The sequence below is a fragment of the Pinus tabuliformis genome, chromosome 8, assembly GCF_031772625.1.
Source record: "Pinus tabuliformis cultivar Carrire ecotype Pingquan chromosome 8, CPIR1, whole genome shotgun sequence".
NCBI lineage: Eukaryota > Viridiplantae > Streptophyta > Pinopsida > Pinales > Pinaceae > Pinus > Pinus tabuliformis.
The window spans coordinates 868,452,203-868,472,440 of NC_142294.1; the positions used below are offsets into that span (position 1 = coordinate 868,452,203).

General features: G+C 36.4%; 1 protein-coding gene across 1 annotated transcript in view; it reads left to right on the top strand.

Annotated features, from left to right (window-relative positions):
• The window catches only part of LOC149238317 (DNA-directed RNA polymerases II and V subunit 8A-like), a 42,973-nt gene extending 23,654 nt beyond the window's left edge, over positions 1–19,319 (top strand). Inside the window, exons 3-5 of the mRNA XM_089366952.1 lie at positions 18,226–18,320; positions 18,709–18,819; positions 18,988–19,319. Of these exons, the coding sequence (XP_089223078.1) occupies positions 18,226–18,320; positions 18,709–18,819; position 18,988 (207 nt within the window). The 3' untranslated portion in view covers positions 18,989–19,319. The remainder of the gene's footprint in view (positions 1–18,225; positions 18,321–18,708; positions 18,820–18,987) is intronic.
• Positions 19,320–20,238: the final 919 nt, after the last annotated feature.

Sequence of the window (20,238 nt, forward strand, 5' to 3'; positions counted from 1 at the left end):
CAATTGTACATCTATCAAACTAAAAGAAGATTCTTCTTCAACAACCTAGGAACAACGGAACATTATCCGATTCAAGAACAACACTCTTAATTATTTGAAAGGAGATGGAGCGAACTCGTCACATCATCACCAGGCCCCATGGTCACGACTCCCACTTACTTTTGAACTCTACTGAATAAAGACCTATCATATGCCATGTATTATAAAGTTTTATTGTTTGCATACCTTCCAACACTAGACACATATGTAGAGGACAAGCAAGAAACCAAAGCCATATCCATCTTTGAAAATATACAGTATGAAGATGACCCTCCACCTATCACATGTGAAAAATAAACTAGCATATATTCGAACAAATCAACCACCTATTTCAGGTCCTCTAAGTATCTCACTTGCTGAAAATAAAACCATACATGTCACTAATCATGTTGACCTACCTATCACAAGTCCTAGGCATCATACCTTTTGGAAATACATCCATAACAATGATCAATGTAGTAGATCCATCACCTCTCATCATAAGAGAAACCCATTAGAACCTCTCATAGGTGCAAGTGCTAATCTCAAGCAACGTAATGTGTCACATCCAACAATCTCAAATAAGGTCAATACCTCTCATCTCTAGCTGAAATAAGAGAAACCCATTAGAACCTCTCACAGGGGCAGGTGCTAATCTCAAGCAACCAAATGTATCACATCCAACAACCTCAAAAAAGGTCAATACCTCTTATCTCTAGCTGAAATACAAGCTCCCTCTTACTCTAAAGTGTTCTCAGCTACAACAAACTGAAACTATGTTGAAATTTCTTGAAGTTCACACTTTAGCACAATTCACAAATTTCACCTCTTTAACTAGAGGTTTCATGGATCTTAGCCCTGTGAATTACAGGCTTATAAAATGAATTATAGCCTTAGGGATATTATGAAATATAGTATAAAGAAGCTGTGGAAAAGATACATTAGTTCACTCTCTAACAACACAATGTTCTAGGTAATCGAAGAAGAAAAGATACCAAACTATCTAGATAAGTTTCAGCCCTTGAGGACAACTTATCAAGCATAAACCAGATCTGAAAATTCACTTTTACAACAGGCATAACAGCAACAAAACAACAGATATAATAGCTGAATTACAACCCTTATTCTTTGATGATGATGTCGAGCCAACAGAATTTTCCTTTTTTTTGTGTCAAATCAACTGTAAATGAACATAGATGGTTGAAAATCAAATTTGGAAATTGCACAAGTATTGGACAACAAAGAACTTAATATGTTCAAAGATGAAGTTTGTGCACGTACCATAGCCCTCTTTTAAGGATAGTACAGACCAATAGCTCTTCAAAACCCTAGCTAGGGAAAACCAAGAGTAACCCTAGCTCAACCAAGGAGCTCTAACATGCAACTAAATCTCCAATAAGTCCTCCAAGGCAGGATTTTCTTTTCTCCTCCTCAACCAAATATACCCTAAGGTTTTCTTTATTTGGAGACCATAATCTTAAACCTATAAGGGTAAACCCTAACCCTAGACTTCAAGATGCTCCAAGAAAACCATGAGGTCCAACTCCAATAGAGAGAATGATCAAGTACAAATGAAGACCAAGAGATAGAGAGAGAGACTAGTACACTCATCTTCTAGGTCACTTCTCTACACAAGAGTGAATAAGATTGAACGACATAATTTATATGACCCATCTCAAATGTATTTCTTTTTCACAAAGTAAACCCTAGTCATAGGAGCAATCTCCAAGAAAGATGTCTTCCTCCCTTCTGTAATATATCATAGTGTTTACTTATAAACCCTAGTGAATCACTCCAAGAAGACAAGTAAAATGAGAATAGTATGGAAATGATGTGAATGAGAAGTACCCTCTCATTCCTTTATATATATGGGTGGTAAGGAAGAGCAACAACATAATGTGGGCTTAAGGCTCCTTACAAGCAATCTACAATAAAAGCTCATGTAGGCCTACAGAAGTGAAGTACTCCACTCCAAGGTACAGGTCATGCTCCAAGGTGTTGTCATACATAGTACGAGCTCCAAGATGGTGTACTTAGGGTGTGTCCACACCTCTCCGTCCGAAGTCCACACATATTATGCTCCAAGGTGTTGTCGTACATAATACAGGCTCCAAGATGGTGTACTCAAGGTGTGTCCACATCTCTCCATCCAAAGTCCACACATACTTCATCACTCTTCTTAAGCTATGTACTACACTAGATCAATTGCCCCTACAAGAACATTGTCCTAGTCCAAGCATCCTTGAGCCAACTCCAAGTTGCCATTTAGGGATCCAAGCTACCCCATTGTATATAGGGCCAGATTCCCTCCTCCAAGATGCATCGAACTTTTCCTCCTAAATAGGGCGTTCTCCAAGCAAGTGGATCTTTTAATGTGTCCATAATGAAGGGTGTCCACTAACCAAACAAGAGAACTTCAATGCCATAGGGAAGATTGTAAAGAAAGCACTCACTTGAGGTCATCTACTTTGACATGTTAATAAATAATTTGAATAAATATATATTTTTCATTTTTGACTTGGCAGCTTTTGTTTATGTGAGGGTGTTCTATACTTATTTACATTTTGCTAGCCCATATGACCTTTTTGATATATTAGAAGGTTGTGAAGATGTAGATGGCTATCTTTCTTTAGATTGATAGTAAGGAAAGGCACTCAAATACAATATCTTTACTTGGGGTGTTAGTTTTTACATGTACCATATCACAATCTCTAATTGAGTGCATCTCATATGACCTATTGCATTGTTTAGAGCTTTGATTGGAAGCTAACGAAGATGTCAGAGAAGAGGCGAGTTTCAATGGCGCAATTTTGTAATGGGAGGATTGATACAATATATGATTGGGATGAGTATGGTGATACTACATTGTCGAATTCTTCAAACCCAAGGGGATAGATTCTAATTAAAGCTTAGACATTGATTCGTCCAATATCGTGTTCTTGCTTAGAGAGTACAATGAGGCAAGCATTAATTCCCAATGTGTTTTTCATGGGCTTGGGAAGAAAGTTGACCGTCAAAATTGTGATAACAGGAGTCCTTGGTAAATGTTGATTAAGAGTGCATCTCATATGACCTATTGCATTGTTTAGAGCTTTGATTGGAAGCTAATGAAGATGACAGAGAAGAGGCGCATTTTTGTGGTGCAATTTTGTAATGGGAGGATTGATACAATATATGATTGGGATGAGTATGGTGATACTACATTGTGGAATTCATCAAACCCAAGCGGATAGATGCTAATTAAAGCTTAGACTTTGATTGGTCCAATATCGTGTTCTTGCTTAGAGAGTACAATGAGGCAAGCATTAATTCCCAATGTGTTTTTCATGGGCTTGGGAAGAAAGTTGACAATCAAAATTGTGATAACAGGAGTCCATGGTAAATGTTGATTAAGAGTGGTGAAATTCATGGAAGTATTCGATTTGAAATTTTTGTTTGCTAAGGAAGTTAATCACTTAATGGTTTCCTTCTCTACGGGGACCTGATTTGAGAAACATTGTGTAAAAGTTGACATTACAGTTTGTTGTGCTAGTAGGAACCATTCTTATTGGAACTTAAAGGCAGGGTGACCATGAACCATTCTTATTGGAACTTAAAGGCAGGGTGACCATGTACCATTCTTATTAGAACTTGAGGTAGAGGGACCCTTGTGGCTTGTCCACCTTATGTGTCTTCTTCGTGACATGCAAAGTTGTTGTACACAGTTTGTCCAAAATTACTAACCTTTGAGAGAACTTCATAATTCATTCAAAAGGAGATGCTATTTAGCATCATTTTTAAAATAGAAATGGTCATTTCACCACCATGTCTCTTCTATTGCTTGAGCAAATAGTAGTTGTTGATATACATTATTGCATTGTGGGGTGAACAATCAATTTTTTAAATTTACATTATCAAGGACTTTCTACTATTGCTGAAAGGGTTGGTTGTTTGCTTAGGAATTGAACATTACTCATGGTGGATGGGATTGAAAGTAATTGGATTAAGCCTGAGGGTTGATTGTTTGATCAAGACTCAAATATAAATCTTGGTGAACGAGACTATAAGTAATTGGATTAAATAGGGTCTATTTGCCTTAAAACTAGAAGTGCTATTGATCTTCAGAGGTTTTCCTCTTACCTATTGAACACTTTGAAGGCTAAATTGACTTATTGAAGTGCTAGTTTTTGGCTCACCCTTAATTAGGGGATCAAGACCTATTACCTGATTATTTAAAGAATTTATTTATTTATGAATAACACTAAGTATACCACTAGAAGTTGTTGAGAAATGTAGCTTGAATAGGAACTTATTGCATAGGTTCAATGTGAACATGCAAGTAGGTCAAGACCTGATTTGAGAAACATTGTGTAAAAGTCGACATTACAGTTTGTTGTGTTAGTAGGAACCATTCTTATTGGAACTTAAAGGCAGGGTGACCATGAACCATTCTTATTGGAACTTAAAGGCAGGGTGACCATGTACCATTCTTATTAGAACTTGAGGTAGAGGGACCCTTGTGGCTTGTCCACCTTATGTGTCTTCTTTGTGACATGCAAAGTTGTTGTACACAGTTTGTCCAAAATTACTAACCATTGAGAGAACTTCATAATTCATTCAAAAGGAGATGCTATTTAGCATCATTTTTAAAATAGAAATGGTCATTTCACCACCATGTCTCTTCTCTTGCTTGAGCAAAGAGTAGTTGTTGATATACATTATTGCATTGTGGGGTGAACAATCAATTTTTTAAACTTACATTATCAAGGACTTTCTACTATTGCTGAAAGGGTTGGTTGTTTGCTTAGGAATTGAACATTACTCATGGTGGATGGGATTGAAAGTAATTGGATTAAGCCTGAGGGTTGATTGTTTGATCAAGACTCAAATATAAATCTTGGTGAACGAGACTATAAGTAATTGGATTAAATAGGGTCTAGTTGCCTTAAAACTAGAAGTGCTATTGATCTTCAGAGGTTTTCCTCTTACCTATTGAACACTTTGTAGGCTAAATTGACTTGTTGAAGTGCTAGTTTTTGGCTCACCCTTAATTAGGGGTTCAAGACCTACTACCTGATTATCTAAAGAATTTATTTATTTATGAATAACACTAAGTATACCACTAGAAGTTGTTGAGAAATGTAGCTTGAATAGGAACTTATTGCATAGGTTCAATGTGAACATGCAAGTAGGTCAAGACATTTCTTAGGTGACCACCTTGGAAGGGTAATCAGAGAATTCATCTTGTAATTTAATTTGAAAAATGAAAGTGAAGTATAATGATTAGAAGTCAACTAGTCTTAGAAATTTAAATGAAATGTTCTAGAAGTTTAAAAAATCAGCGATTTTGATTAGGATTTTATGTTACTCATACATGTTGCGATTGAAATAGACGACAGTTATGATTGAGGAGATTAGTTGCAAGGATTGAGGACAGTCATCTTCTCTCAAAGCATAAATAGGACAAGATAGGATAGGTCAATCATACACATAAGAAAAGAGCAAGAAAGATGAAGGAATAGTGCATCTAGAAGAGAATAGTAGATTTGCTAAAGGGACTAGCAAATATAGTAGGTCATACAACACTTGTCTTTTCTTCATGCACAAGTTGTATATCTTCACATTTAGTCATACACCATTCAAATTTGGCCATACATTATATAATTGGAGCATGCTTCAGTTATCGATAGGGGGAAAGAGAGATTTGTATTCTAGGAAAGAAATTGAGCTTGGTATACTATTAATAGTGGTACCCTCTTTTCATAGGTCGTACAGTGTTGTTTGATGTGATTTTATTTGATGATACATTGATAAGCTGATTTAAAGGAGAAATCCCTATGTATGTGTTGTTGGAAATACCGAGACGGGGTTGAATTAGTATTTCCTTTAATTTTTGCAATTGGTTAGGTTGCTTTAAATATTCAGAGCATCAAAAGAAAACATGAAAGTTTGAAACATCTTAACATCACATAGACAGTGCATAGATTTTTTTTTCTCAACAATGCTTCATTATGTATGGTTACATACAAGTTTACTAGGTGAACTGGAAGGAAGTACAAAACTTCCCAAGCATTATACCAGCAAGGGTTGGAAGGAAGCTAATGCTCCTTAAGTCCTGAAGAATTTTACAGACCCAATCTGAATGGGTCTTCAATCCCCTATTACATTCTACAACACTGCTGCTACACTTCAACTTAGTCACTCTGTCCCACAATACTTTGCTGCTCCTGTTCAATGTGTGTCTTATGTCCACTGTCCAATTTCTGCAAATGTCTTACAGCCTGCAACTCTTGTCTACACTATCTTTGCCCTTTTTACTGCAGTCTGCAACATGATCTGACATATATGTAGGCTCCCGTACCAGGGATAATGACCTACTTACAAATGATATTCAATGATAGCCAAACAATGAACCATACTGCCCACAATTAACCAATCAAAGCTCTAACTGCTAGAGGATGCACAAGCTACCGCTGACCTCAACATTTGCTGATGACTTGCCCTAAAGAACTGCTCATAGCCACTGTTCAAGCTGTCAAGCAAGCCCTCTGTTCAATATATCAAATTTTGACAGTCAACCACTAAATCCGCTTAGCTCTAGCCCATAGCTTTCCTTCCAAAATCATCAGCAGCTTGTCAGTGGCTTCCCAACCTCAAAAACTGTCATCCTCTACTAACTACTGTATACATGATATGAACTGTAATCTTTAGGTGTACAAGAGAGTTAATGGAACTCTTAGTTGCCCAACCATACTTCTTCAACTATCGCAAGACTGAAAATGCACAGACTTTAACAGTTAGAGTGCTGTATATGATATCTTAACTTGTTAATGACTCTACCCTGAAGGTGTACTGTCACTAATCTATTTGCAGTCTGAAGATGAAATGATGACTAGGTGCTTCTGCCCTTGCTTCTTGCTGTAGAACTGATCTCATTCTATACAGCTGCTAAAGATGAAGATGAATTGCCTCTGCCTTAATACTGCTGAAGATGAATTGCCTCTGCCTTGATACTGCTGAAGATGAACTTTTTCCTTTAGTCTCTGCCCCTATTATGGAAATATCTGCAATTGTGATAGCTTCTCAGTCCTTACTGCAATAGATGAATCCTTAAACAATCATACAACTTTCAAGCCAAACTTTATTCAGTTGCTACTTTGAAACCCTAGCAGCAAAACTGATTCTGCATCTATCGCTTGTCAAACCTTAGAAGTGCCAGGTCACAACATTAATGCAACTTACTTAAGAGCCCCATCAATTCTACTTAACAACCTCAACATTGCAAACCATATCATATTGAAAAAAGCACATGAGTAACTCTTACTGAATATATGTATTTAAAAACTCATCAACATACAACTGTAACACACAAATACTGCCAAGCCTAAAATTCCAACTCTAGCAGCCCAATGACGTTTTTTGGTTAGCCTGTGTAACACTGTATCCTTTTGTCCAAACAACAGTTCTAGGACAATATGGGGCTATACATCAAATATTACAAGCCATCTGCAATAATTGGGCACACAAAACTCCATACAACTGTATGTAGTATGCAAAGTTGCAAACACTAGTATTTCTGTCTCTCCCTTAATCATTGCACAGGATCTCATTCATTGCATCAAATCCCATTGCTTCTCAGGCTGGGATGTGCCATATATCAGATCAAGGATATACTTCAGGCTCCAGATCACATACATATCCATACACACTCCATGCCCATTGCTCATAACTCACACAACAAGTTGAAGTCTCCATGCACAGGTAGTTATTCAACTTCAGATTACTCAGACTAAAACGATCCATATGAAACATGCTTTGACTGTCATCGCATTAATACACTCATGCCACAGTCTCACTTCATCAACTGGTCATCCTGAATGCTATGCTACAGGTGTTTTTAGTCTAATCACATATCAAAGGTGCTACAGTGGTTTAGTTCATGCTGCATCGAAGCACACCAACATTATACCTGCAAAGATGTATAGTGCCCAATGCAAAATAGTTCTGACCATTGTAATCATATCCAACGAAAAGACCATTTGCCAAAATAAAGAATTCAACCTAGAGACCAATGTAGGACCTTGTTGCCTTAGAAAAATAGATTTTTGCTTGCCTCGGCTGGACCGGAGGTTATAGACCAACATTGTACCCACAAAGATGTATAGTGCCCAATGCAAAATAGTTCTGTCCATTGTAATAATATCCAACGAAAAGACCATTCACCAAAATAAAGAATTCAACCTAGAGACCAAGGTAGGACCTTGTTGCGTTAGGAAAAAAAGAATTTTGCTTGCCTTGGGTAGAACGGAGGCTATAGATTTGGTGCTCGAATCTGTCGCAAAATAAAGGTTCAATGAATGAAGTGGTAGCCTGGGATGTATGTGGACCTGCCAATGATCTCAGAACCACCTCAATGCCCAGCGATAAACCACAACCATAGTAGAAAATGAACCCAGTAAATGCACAGAAACCCAACGAATAAACTAGATTCAAACAAGGAAAAATAAATCCAGAACTTCGGCCTATCCACTTCAAAACCGCAGAGAAATTTCAGATTAAGAGGATAGTGCGATTGTCACCAGCAGTGTGCCTCAGACTTTGTCTTGGAAGAGCTGAAAGGAAATGCCTGCAAGTAGACTTGACAAACCCCATACAAATCATTAACTCAAAAAGAAAAATTATTAGCCTAGATAGTAGAAACCCTTCCAAATTTCCTTCTCATCACTCCTCAAGGCCGTTGGTAGAGAGCGAAATAATTCACAGAATATCTCAACTTCTTCGATACAAATAAGGATCCAAATGCTCTTTATTTATACAGATTTGTGGAGAGTTTCTAGTGAGGTTGACTTGCCAAAGTAGGAGGGAAAAACATTTGAAATTGAAATTTAATTTTGGACCCAAATGTTACCTCTAAAATTTTGGACCATATTAAATTTAAATTTATCCTCAATAAAAATTAAATTTAATCTCTTAATAAAATATCCTTTTAATGGAGGTCCTTCATATCCACATGATATGTGCCATAGCTTTAGCCAATAATATTGAGCCACATCATTCTTTTGGGACTTTGACCATAAGATGGGGTTAGCATCTTTGATTGGGCATATCTCTCAAATTGTGAGCTCATGAAGCGCTCCACATATCAACAGAATTGACATGACGAGGAGAGTCCAATGATGATGGTCTCCAAAGCGAATTCATTGATTTGCCTCTTCGAAATCTCTAACAATTGCTGGGATTGATCATGTTCCAAGGGATCCAAACCCTAGAGCTAGGGTTTCATCAATGCATCATCTCATCCACGCAAGCTAGAATATCGTGGACATCAATGATGATATATTGCACTCGCTTTGACATCAATGACAACATACTCAACAATCTCCTCCTTTGTCATTGATGTCAACACATCAAACATCTCTCGTGTGCTACATAAGCTCCCCTTATCTTCATGCTTGTTTTCTTTATTTTTTTCCAAGATTCTCTACCCCTTTGACATCAATGGCAAAGGGTGGCTGATGCATTCTTTTCATTGACGATATCTTCATTTGATATGGCTCCCCTTGATAATGTGCTCTATTGATGCATCATTTCTTTCATTAGACAAGCTCCCCCTATCAACGTGCTTTCCTGCTGCATCATCTTTTCATTACACAGGCTCCCCTTAACAATGTGATTTCTTGCTGCGTCATCTCTTCCATTACATAGGTTCCCCCTAACAATACGCTCTCCTGTTGCATTATGTCTGCCAATTGTGCGAAAATTCATTGTGAAACTTGTTTTTTTGCTAGACCTTGGTGGTCTTGTCTTCTTTCTTGGTGAATGGCTTTCCTTCTTAGTTTTGTGAGGCCCACTTCAAGTTCTTTTTGCAATCTTGTGCAAAATGACTAAATTTATGACATAAGTAGCATTTTACTTCTTGTCGAGACTCTAAACAATAGAGCAAATGTGTTGTAGCTTTTGTCATAGGCATATGGGACTCTGTCTTGTCTTCTTGTAAATCTTCCTCTAGAGTTCTGATAAAACACTTTATCATTAATCCTGCTATATTCTCTACGATCTCTAGCTCTATGTCCATAGTTAGAACATGCATAACAATAACCATGAAATGTGTCTGCATACCTAGGTGTATGGGGTGATGATACCCCAAAGGTGTCTCTTGAGGATATCCAAGGATTTGCTTATCTCAACTTTTGAATGCTCTTCTACCGGCTTGAATGCATCAACTTGACTTCTCAAGGCATTGATCTTCTAGCTTCTAGTGTTGGTTGAATTGTGCAAAACTTTGACTTTGGGCTTCTCTTCATCTTTGGCATGAGGCTTCTCTTCATGAGGCTTCTTTTCTTCTTTGACGTATGTCTTCTCTTCATCTTTCGGGTTTTCATCCTTGCAGCATGAGGACTCACCAACATATTCAAGACTTGTCTTGATAAGCGGTGATCTTTGGCAATTGAGAATGTCATCCAAGACTTGTGAACTCCTCAATCTTTGATTCATATTGTCTATTCCTGCTCTCAACGTGATGATTTCCTCATCACATTTCATGCCATCCTCTTCCTTCTGCTTCATTTGACTTCTTAAGACTTCAATCCTTTTGGCTTCTTCAAGTTCCCTCTTTAAGGAGGTGTTTTGCTTGCCAATTTTTTTATCTTGCTTGTTCCATTTATTTGTTCTTTCCTTGAGTTGGCTTGCCAAAGTACTCTTTTTATTGTTTGCCTCTTGTAAAATGCTTTTGAGATGGTCTACTTTCTTCTTTGCTTCATAAAGTTCGCAATCCTTTTCTGATGTTTTCATCTGCTCCTTTTGCATTTCAATTTCCCTCCTTAACCTCGTAATTTCATAAGAGCACATTCATATTTAGCATCTTTTTGCTCACTATATTTCTTTAGATTTTTGAATTCTGAACTGAGACTGTTATATATACCCCTTATCATCATCTTTCCATTTTCAACGTTAGGATAGTTGCTTCACTTCTTATTGAAGATTCTTGTTCTCTTTTCTTGCACCTTTGAGCTCAATTAGAGCAGTAATCAACTCATATTTCAAATCAATTGCCATCTTATCTACAGTTGCAGGCTCTTCACCAATCAACTCCCATGACTTCTCCATCTCAGATGTTGTGGATCTTCCTTCAAGTGGTTAAGCTTCCAATGAAGGACTGACTCTGATACCGATTGTTGGAAATACTAAGAGGGGGTTGAATCAATATTTCCTTTGATGATACATTGAAAAGTTGATTTAAAGGAGAAATCCCTATGTATGTGTTTTATTATTATTTTTTTTCATTTATTTGTGTGATTGGTGCAATGCTCAAAAATTTAATTTTTTGTTGTTAAATAAAATTCTCTCGAGTTATTTAGCATGAAAACTTTAGGAAAACAATCACCTTGGCTTGAAAATTTTACATAGTATTAGAGCTTCATTTTGTGATTGAGATTCTCAAGGATTTAGAGTGATAAATGAACTCTTGGAAAGGTCCTGTAGTTAGAGGGTTTCAATATTCCTTTAAAAGACATTTTTAGATCTGAGAGTGTGTGCATTAGATCTTAGAAATGGCCTTAGTTAGCCTCATATTTGAGGATGAAGTAGATGGTTTGTTTGGGCTTATTTAAAGCATGTCTTAAACATGAGCATTGCATAGTGGTAAAGAAACATGTTTGGAAAAAAGTGAAACATAATTAGCATGGGGCAAAAATGAAAATACATTGTAAGACCTATTTGAAATATATATCTAGCTATCTTAGATTTTAAATTTTTAGCTCGCCTCAAATTCAATGACAAATTGGATGGTTCCTTAAATTTTTTGTCATGGAAAGTGATGGTTACACTTATTTTAAGAGAATGATCTTTGGGATATCATCAAGGATGTTGTGTCTTTCCCTAAAGATTCGTAGTAGTTCGTAGGTTAGAAGGAGGAGGAAGTGACTGCCAAGTGAATGATCATGAATGCCATAAATGATCATTTCATCCCTTGTATATCTCAAGAGAAAGTAACAAAGGAAATGTTTAATGCTTTGGTTAGCCTTTAATAGTGTAAGAACGTAAATCGATGATAATGATATTGAAAAACAGACTTAGATCCATAGAGATGACTATATCAAATTTAGTCAATAGTTACCTTATGAATGTCGTGAGCAACTTGCAACCATTGGCGAAGGTTACATATGTAAAGTTAGTGAATTCCACACCAAATGGATTCTTAGCTTCATGGGAACTATTTGTCAAAGTCATTTGTGCTTGTGAGACCTTTTGAAACTTTGAAAGGTTGTGGGATCACTGTATTCACTAGGAGACTCAGATGGAGTCAAAGGCCAACGAAAAGGGTGGTGATGAGAATCTATCCTTATTTGGTAGCAGTGTTTGTAGAAACTTATTTTCGAAGGTATCTTGTCTTTCTACTAGTGTGGTTCCGAGTAATGCGTGGCATGTGGATAGTGGGGCTTCTTGTCATATGATGTTATTGCAACAATTGTTTTCTATTCTAGAGCAAGACCGAAGAGTAGAGTAGTTATGTCTTTAGTTTCATTTATGGGATGAAGGATATGTTTGATGGAAAGTAGATTCTAATTTGTATTAGATTGTAACATATGTTTGTTGAAATTGATTTGCTTATTTCACTGTTATTTGTAGATGGCCAATTTCTTGCAAGTGTAGAGGTTGAGCAAAAATTGAGAGATTTTCTTTTGGCAGGTAAACTATGCAAATTGAGATTTTGAAGAGGTTTCAAGTGGAGAATTGCACACCTGTGGTCACATCCATGATCATTAATTTGAAGGTGACAAATTCAAATCCAAATATGGTGGATCCCATGTTTGTGGTCACATCCATGATCATTAATTTGAAGAAGGTGACAAATTCAAATCCAAATATAGTGGATCCCATGTTTTTCCACTGGAAAAATCGTAATCTTTCATTATGATTGAAAAATTACATGTTGTAGATGCTTTTCAACATATGTTGTATTAGTCCTTTGCCATTGAGGGCATTTTCAAAATTGTTGTTCAGTTTATCAAAAACTTTGGGTGCATATTGCATTCATCACCACGCACGGTGTTCAGTCACTATAATAGTAAAAGAAAACTATAAATATGTCTGTCATCTACAATAGTTCCACATACACCACACAGGGTGATGTATTTTCTGAAGGTCTATGTATATATACAAGAATATATAGCCTGTGTGAAAATTTATACAATGTATAAGCCGTGCATATCCATCAGGTGTGAACCAAAAATAGAGCCAAAAAATTTGTAATTTAGGGGCTCTTTGCCCTGTGGTAGTTTTGATCATTGTAAGGCCGGTGATAGTAACGATATTCATTGGAGCCTCTGTGCTCCTGTATCATCCACTCTCCTCGGGGAAGTACTGTGGCCTCCTTGGAAAGCCTGTCAGCACTGCAGTTATGTTCCCTGTAAATGTGATTACATGAAATAGTGTTAAACTGTGCTTTGAACAAATTCACTTCATCCAGAATATTATTGAGTGTGTGTGAGTGACAGACAGTAATATTATTGAACCAATTTACTATGATTTTTGAGTCACCATATATGTTTAAATCCATGCAGTTATGACCCAATGAAAAATGCAGTAGATGACGGAGTGTAATGAGCTCTGCATAGTTATTCGATCCCTCGCCAAGCCCCATCTTCACTTTGTAGAAATGCTGTTTGTTAATGTATAGTATGAATCCACCGCCACATCCATGGTGTTGTGCAGCACCATCAAAGAATGCCCAAGGAGAGTTTTTGTCAATAGGTGCAGGGTCATGTGGTCTACGAGGCTGAGGTTTATGTGGCTCAGGCAACTCGTGATAGGCTTATATGATTCGGGCTGTAAATAGTGGATCCCATGTTGTATTGGTAGTTGATAGGTTCCTTGATGTATGTGGTCAACACTAGGCCATATATATGTTCTTTAGTGATACCTTTATTCAAATCTACAATGTATAATTGGAGTGTACTACAGTGATTGAGAGGAGGAAAGAGTGATTTGTTCTCTAGGAAAGATATAAATTGAGCACTATTGTAGTTGTACCCTCTTTTCATAGGTCATACACTGTTGTTTGATGTGATTTTATTTGACGATACACGGAAAGGGCATAATGGAGTATGGTATGACATATCTTGGAGATGTTGAATTGAAGCTGCAAGAGCATTCAAACTCATATGGGGTAGGTAATGCAACAAACAAGAAGAGCACCATAGGGTGATGCTCTAGCTTGGGATTAACAATGATATCTTGGGTTACTCCAACTTTCTAAGAATCTAGTGTTTCATGAAAGGTCTAAGCACATAGAGATCAGATATCACTTCATACTAGATGGAATATAGAAGGTAGCAATGAGGCTTTAGTACATTCTCACAATGAAGTAGGTAGTTAATTTTTTTGCTAAGCCCTTTGCAAATGGAAAGTTTTAAACATTCAAGGACCATACTTGGATTGGTGTAAAATTCCTTGCTAAAAGGGAGAATTGAGAAATGTAGCTCAGGTAGGAACTTCTTGGTACTTGGTATCTTGGTACTTGGTATTTGTACAGGTTCAATGTGAACATGCAATGAGTAGATCATGATATTTATTTGGTGACCACTTTGGATAGGTGATCACTAATTCTATCTTATAATTTCACATGAAAAAGAAAGAATAAAAGTACAAGTCTAATGTTTTGAAGTGAATTAGTCTTATAAATCTAATTGAAATGTTTGAGAAATTCCATAACATAGTGACTTGGATTAAGATTAAAGCTTAGCAGTTCATCTCAATATTGAGATAGGTGCCTCCTAGGATTGAGGAGATTATCATCTTTTCTCAAATCATAATTAAGTACAAGATAATAGATCTCAATTACACATATGAGAAGAGAGCAAAAGAGTTGGAGGAAGGAAGAGTGTATTTGGAAGAGGAGTAGCAGATCTACTAAAGCATATTTTCTCAAATCATAATTAAGGACAAGATAAGAGATCTCAATTACACATATGAGAAGAGAGAAAAAGAGTTGATATTTATTTGGTGACCACTTTGGATAGGTGATCGCTAATTCTATCTTATAATTTCACATGAAAAAGAAAGAATAAAAGTACAAGTCTAATGTTTTGAAGTGAATTAGTCTTATAAATCTAATTGAAATGTTTGAGAAATTCCATAACATAGTGACTTAGATTAAGATTAAAGCTTAGCAGTTCATCTCAATACTGAGATAGGTGCCTCCTAGGATTGAGGAGATTATCATCTTTTCTCAAATCATAATTAAGTACAAGATAAGAGATCTCAATTACACATATGAGAAGAGAGCAAAAGAGTTGGAGGAAGGAAGAGTGTATTTGGAAGAGAAGAGTAGCAGATCTACTAAAGCATATTTTCTCAAATCATAATTAAGGACAAGATAGGAGATCTCAATTACACATATGAGAAGAGAGCAAAAGAGTTGGAGGAAGGAAGAGTGCATTTGGAAGAGAAGAGTAGCGGATCTACTAGAGCATCTTTTCTCAAATCATAATTAAGGACAAGATAAGAGATCTCAATTACACATATGAGAAGAGAGCAAAAGAGTTGGAGGAAGGAAGAGTGCATTTGGAAGAGAAAAGATGTTTATTGAATATGTTTTAATGTAAACCCTTGATCTCAAATGAGGCGAGATCTAATCTCAACTTGTTGAAAATGTAACTATGGTCTATCTTCATAATTGCTTTTGTACTTTATCATTATGTACTTATTGAAATATTGAAAAAGAAAGAAAAATTGTTTTGAAGCATGGGTTTCATGCTCTTTTCACTTGTTCATTAGGTCAAAGCATCCATTGAAGGCTTCTAGGGTTTTGTATTGTACTTTATCATTATGTATTTATTGAAATATTGAAAAAGAAAGAAAATATTTTGAAGGATGGGTTTCATGCTCTTTTCACTTGTTCATTAGGTCAAAGCATCCATTGAAGGCTTCTAGGGTTTTCTTGAGTCATTATCATATTTATTTGACCCTTATTGGGCTTTTATATCATGTAAAGAAAAATTATTTCGAGTCAAATTAGTCATTTTACACCTCCTAATCAAGTCAACCTTGCCTTGATGAAGTCAACCTAGTTTGGGGATTCTACACAGTGAACTCTATATATAGACGGAGAATTGGACCTCCTTAGGATCCACTCACAAGTTCGATGTCGAAGAGGACAAGAAAAAAGTGTAAAATCGAGAGGAAGGAAGACAAACTTAAAGAGAAGTAAAAAGACAAGTTCTTGGGCACTCACTCTCTCACACGTTTGAGTTCTTCTAGGGTTTTTGGGTAATTCCAGGGGGCGAAATTTCTGATCTTACCACACGTTTGAAGTTTTGTTACAACCTAGTTTGGGGATTCTACATAGTGAACTCTATATATAGAAGGAGAATTCGACCTCCTCAGGATTCACTCACAAGTTCGATGTGGAGGAGGACAAGAAAGAAGTGTAAAATCAAGAGGAAGGAAGACAAACTCAAAGAAGTAAAAAGACAAGTTTTTGGGCATCTCTCTCTCACACATGTGAGTTCTTCTAGGGTTTTTGGGTAATTGCAGGGGGCGGAATTTTTGATCTTACCACACGTTTGAAGTTTTGTTGCAGGAGGGACGAAATTTCAGTTGAAGGTGGTTTTGAGGGTGTTGACCCTTGTTGACTTTGGCAATATTTGTCTACTTGGAAGGAGGGTTGACTTGGTGATTGGAAGAGGTTTTTGTCTTGGTCAAAAGGTCTTGGATTGTATCGCTTTGACTTGGTTCTATTAGAGAAGAAGAGTTACTGGGTTTCCTCTAGGAGAGGGGTTTTTCCCTAGCTGAGTGCCTACATCTTATGTCTCTTGTTCTTATGATCTTCATGTATTTTTTATTTGGTAATTGCTTGATGGAAGATAACATAATAACGAAGTAAAGAAGCTGACACATATCTCAAGTATTATCAAGAAAAGAGGAAGCAAAACCCTAATAACTACATGCATTGATTTATCAACATGGCCGTCAATCACTTTGGGGATTAGGGTTAGGGATTTAGCTCAATATAAAATTATAAAAGCAAGGCTAAAGAGTAGGAGAAGACACACTATACAACAACAGAAGATTGAGAGAGAGTGAGTGTGTTGGGTCTGAGGAAGGGCGGCGAGGAGAACTCAATCAGCCAAGGAGGGTTTGATCAGTTGGATCAGATCTAGTTTTTTATGTAATTCCTTAGTGGGGCCTTTTTCTTAGGAAGGGCCCAAGTAAGTTCAAAGTCTAATGAAGAACTGTGATTGGGTAGAATCTTTGTGTTGTTTTTGTGATTGCTATTGTAAATTTGTTTTCCACTGAATTTGGTGATATTTGTAAATTTGTCTTCCACTGAATTTGGTGCTTCTATTCAGTGGATGTAATTCTGCTCTAAACTAATTGCTTTTATTCAGTAGATGTAAATCTGCTTGGGACTAATTGCTTGTTTGCTAGGGTAAGAAAAATTAATACATCTTTTGGATCTGACCATTAAGTGTATTGCTGGAGTGTGCTCTCGTAATTGAGAATGATTTGCTGTTCAGGAATAGTAGAAATAGGGTATTGTGTACTGTTGTAGCTGTACCCTCTTTTAACAGGTCATACTCTGTTTGAGTTGATTCCACTATGATTGATGCAATGTTTAGAGATTTAATTTTATGCAGTTTAATATGCGAGTTATTTAGTGTGAGAACATGAGGACAGCAGTTACCTGGGCTTGATAATAAATTGTTTGAGTTATCTAGTCTGAGAACATTAGGACAGCAGTCACCCAGACTTGAAAAATTTATAGTGTGAGAACATGAAGACAGCAGTTACTTGGGCTTGATAATAAATTGTTTGAGTTATTTAGTGTGAGAACATTAGGACAGCAGTCACCCAGACTTGAAAAAGTTAGAGAAACGACACGGCAAAAACCTAATTATCAACGCTTGAGTTTAAATTCAGAGCATATCTCAGATGACTACCAAGCTTGATATCTAGTATTGTGCTAGTGATTCAAATTATGGGTGCCTCTACTAGCCTCAGTCACCTAATTATCAATGCTTGAGTTTAAATTCAGAGCATATCTCAGATGACTACCAAGCTTTATATCTAGTATGGTGCTAGTGATTCAAAATATGGGTGCCTCTACTAGCCTCAGTCGGTAAAAAGAAAATATGAACTGATAAATTGAGTGTAGAATTCAATTTACTGAGAAGTACCACTTTATCGGTATTGTATTAAGACTGTTTTTTTTTTTTTGTGTTGCAGAGTGGCAGAAAAACACTTGCTGACAAATACGAATATGTGATGTATGGCAAACTCTACAAGATCAACGAGGATAATTCTGGAGCCAATTTGAAAGTGTATGTATATAACCTGGTTAACATATATGCATTAGTAGATACGTCGTTCTTGTATTTGATCTGAATTTAAGAATTGGACCGTGGTAAACACGAGGAGTAATGCACATGAAAAATAGATATAGCATATTCATTGCTATGCGATTCAAAATTACTAATTTTGGACAAAGATATGGTTTTTATTTATTTATTTATTTTTCCTCTATTAAACTAGCTTTGGCTAAAATTTGCAATTGTACTACCATGAAATTTTATTTTTTGAGAGTCATGCATTTAAGATCTTAAAGAGCTTCACCCATATGTTATTTGATTGTGTATATAATGAGGTTCACCCATGCACATATTTGACTTTGATTGCTAAATGGTGGGGAATTTTCTTTATTATGTACAGAGAGATATATGTTTCATATGGAGGCCTTCTAATGATGTTAAAGGGAGATCCTGGAAATTTTGCCAATTTTGAGCTAGACCAGAGATTGTTTCTTCTAATGAGGAAGGTTTGGTAAGTAGATTTTCCATTTTAGTTGGTGAATAAAGCTTATTGTAAAAGCATTGCTGGTTCGTACGTGTAAACATCTTTCAGTCATGAATGTTGTGTTAAACTCGAAAAGAGGATACCAAAGTGGGATGTTTTTTTTTCAATGATCTGAAAAAGATGCATTTCTTGCAGATTGTGGCCAAATTCGGGAATATGGCTCGTTGACACAGGCATCCCTATAATAGTTACATAGATAAGAGGAAAACTATTTTCAGAAAAACCTTGTTACAGAGAATGGATACCGTGGCACCATTTTGTAAATGTGTTATGAATTTACTTGGATGTTGAAGTATTCTCTTAAGATTAAGAGAGAACTTGTTAATCTGTCATTTTGTTTATTGATGCTTCTGGCCGGTGAGATATATCCATGAATCCACTGTTTTCTATTTATGTATATGGTTATGTGAATGTTGCATTGTAGCAGTTTTATAATTAAAAACAGATTACCGGTTTTGTATTTTGTTTGGATGTTTGGCATGCTTTACAAGATTTGCAGATGAGCATAAACTATCTTCTTCTATATTGTTGATATAAACTTGCTGCTTTTTTAGTTTCAAAAGCTGTCTTGAATGATGCATAATTTTCTGGAGGGCTGCTGGGATACTAATATAAGGTGGCCTGTTTTGTGTGCCTGATTTTTGTGAATGAACTGTTTGTGCAAGCCAGATGCAACTTCATTCAATTTTTAAACAAAAGATGAAAATGAGAGCACAGTAAACCCAGTAACCTTCCAATTTTGACTATTTTTTAAGACCCTGACAACTTCAAGCACCCAACCCTTGTGATCTCCATCCGTGGTTGGCTAGATCCATAATGAAAAGTTTGTGTATTCAACGTGGTATGAGCATAAAAAATTATGTTCCAATGTTCCATCATCTATCAATTGCTTGTTTCACTATGTACAACAATGTAGTGCCTCATCGTTTTGGGCTTTTCTCTATTCGGCTTCTAATATGTACTATGGGGTTGACTGAATCCCACTAGGGTATGCGTGTAAACGTATTTGGGAATATGTCTCGTTGACACAGGCATCCCTATGAATAGTTACATAGGTAAGAGGAAAATTATTTTCAGAAAAACCTTGTTACAGAGAATGGATACCGTGGCACCATTTTGTAAATGTGTTATGACTTTACATGGACGTTGAAGTATTCTCCTAAGATTAAGAGAGAACTTGTTAATCTGTCATTTTGTTTATTGATGCTTCTGGCCGGTGAGATATATCCGTGAATCCACTGTTGTCTATTTATGTTTATGGTTATGTGAATGTTGCATTGTAGCAGTTTTATAATTAAAAACAGATTACCGGTTTTCTATTTTGTTTGGACTGTTGGCATGCTTTACAAGATTTTAGATGATTTGCAGAGGATCATAAACTATCTT